Below are 1,130 nucleotides of genomic sequence, written 5' to 3' on the forward strand. Positions count from 1 at the left end.
TTAATTATTGTTAATACATTTCTACTTGAAAAATGAGAGAAGGGATATAAAATATTATAGTTATTTTTGTATATGAAATCACATGCTAAGTAAAAATCTCTTGAAATTTTATTATACAGTGAAGAGATATGCATAGATCATATATTAAGAAATAGACATTCTGATAGTGTTTAGTGGTAAAAAAATCAGGCCATAAAGAAAAAGTCCATTATTACTTATTCAAGTCACTTTTTTAATTTCATAAACACCAAAGTCTGGTTTCTATTGATGATGACTTTCTTTAGAGCTTCTTTCACCTCCTTATTCCGGAGGCTGTAGATTAAGGGGTTCAGCATAGGAATGATCACTGTGTAGAAGACAGAGGCCATCTTATCCATGTCAAGAGAATGGTTAGAGCTGGGTTGTAGGTACATGAAGATTAGGGTCCCGTAGAATATGGTGACCGCCAGCATGTGGGAGCCACAGGTGGAGAAAGCCTTACGTCTTCCCTCAGCTGAGCGCATCCTCAAGATGGCAGAAATAATGAACACGTAGGACACAAAGACAATCAGAAGGGAGGACATGAACATGATGCCCGCACAGGCAAAGATCCATAGCTGTTTGGAGTGAGTGTCAGAGCAAGTGAGCCTGAGGAGAGGCATGTCATCGCAATAGAAGTGATTGATGACATTGGAGTGGCAATAGCAGAGGTGGAAGGTGAGGATGGTGTGAAATAGTGCAACCAAGAAGCTATAGCTATAGGGGGCAGCTACAAGCTGAATGCAGATTGCCGGGGACATAGTGACCATGTACAACAGAGGGTTACAAATGGCCACATATCGATCATAGGCCATGGAAGCCAGTAGCAGGCACTCAGCTGTCATGAAGGCCAGGAAACAGCCTAATTGAGTAGCACATGCATTGAAGGTTATAGAATTTTGCTTATACAAGAAATTCCCAAGCATTTTGGGTGTAATGACAGAAGAGTAACAGAAATCGACAAAAGCCAGGTTGCTAAGGAAGAAGTACATTGGTGTGTTGAGCTTTTCATCTGCTCTAATGACTAGGATCAAACCCAGGTTGCCTACTACTGTGAAAAGGTAGATGGATAAGAATATCACAAAGAGGGGCATCTTCAACTCCTGACGATC

The 1,130-nt window shown here is 40.8% G+C and overlaps 1 protein-coding gene across 1 annotated transcript; it reads right to left on the reverse strand.

The window, feature by feature from the left end:
* Nucleotides 1–221: 221 nt before the first annotated feature.
* Nucleotides 222–1,124, reverse strand: LOC105825179 (olfactory receptor 1044). The gene has a single exon (XM_012662881.1). It carries the CDS (start codon nucleotides 1,110–1,112, stop codon nucleotides 225–227), a length of 888 nt encoding a protein of 295 aa, XP_012518335.1. The 5' UTR covers nucleotides 1,113–1,124; the 3' UTR covers nucleotides 222–224.
* Between the last annotated feature and the right edge of the window lie 6 nt (nucleotides 1,125–1,130).

The sequence above is a fragment of the Propithecus coquereli genome, unplaced genomic scaffold (genome assembly GCF_000956105.1).
Source record: "Propithecus coquereli isolate 6110/MARCELLA unplaced genomic scaffold, Pcoq_1.0 Scaffold788, whole genome shotgun sequence".
NCBI lineage: Eukaryota > Metazoa > Chordata > Mammalia > Primates > Indriidae > Propithecus > Propithecus coquereli.

Bases quoted from the DNA above. Each gene is read 5' to 3' on its own strand.
- LOC105825179 (XM_012662881.1), bottom strand. From the start codon at position 1,112: ATGCCCCTCTTTGTGATATTCTTATCCATCTACCTTTTCACAGTAGTA.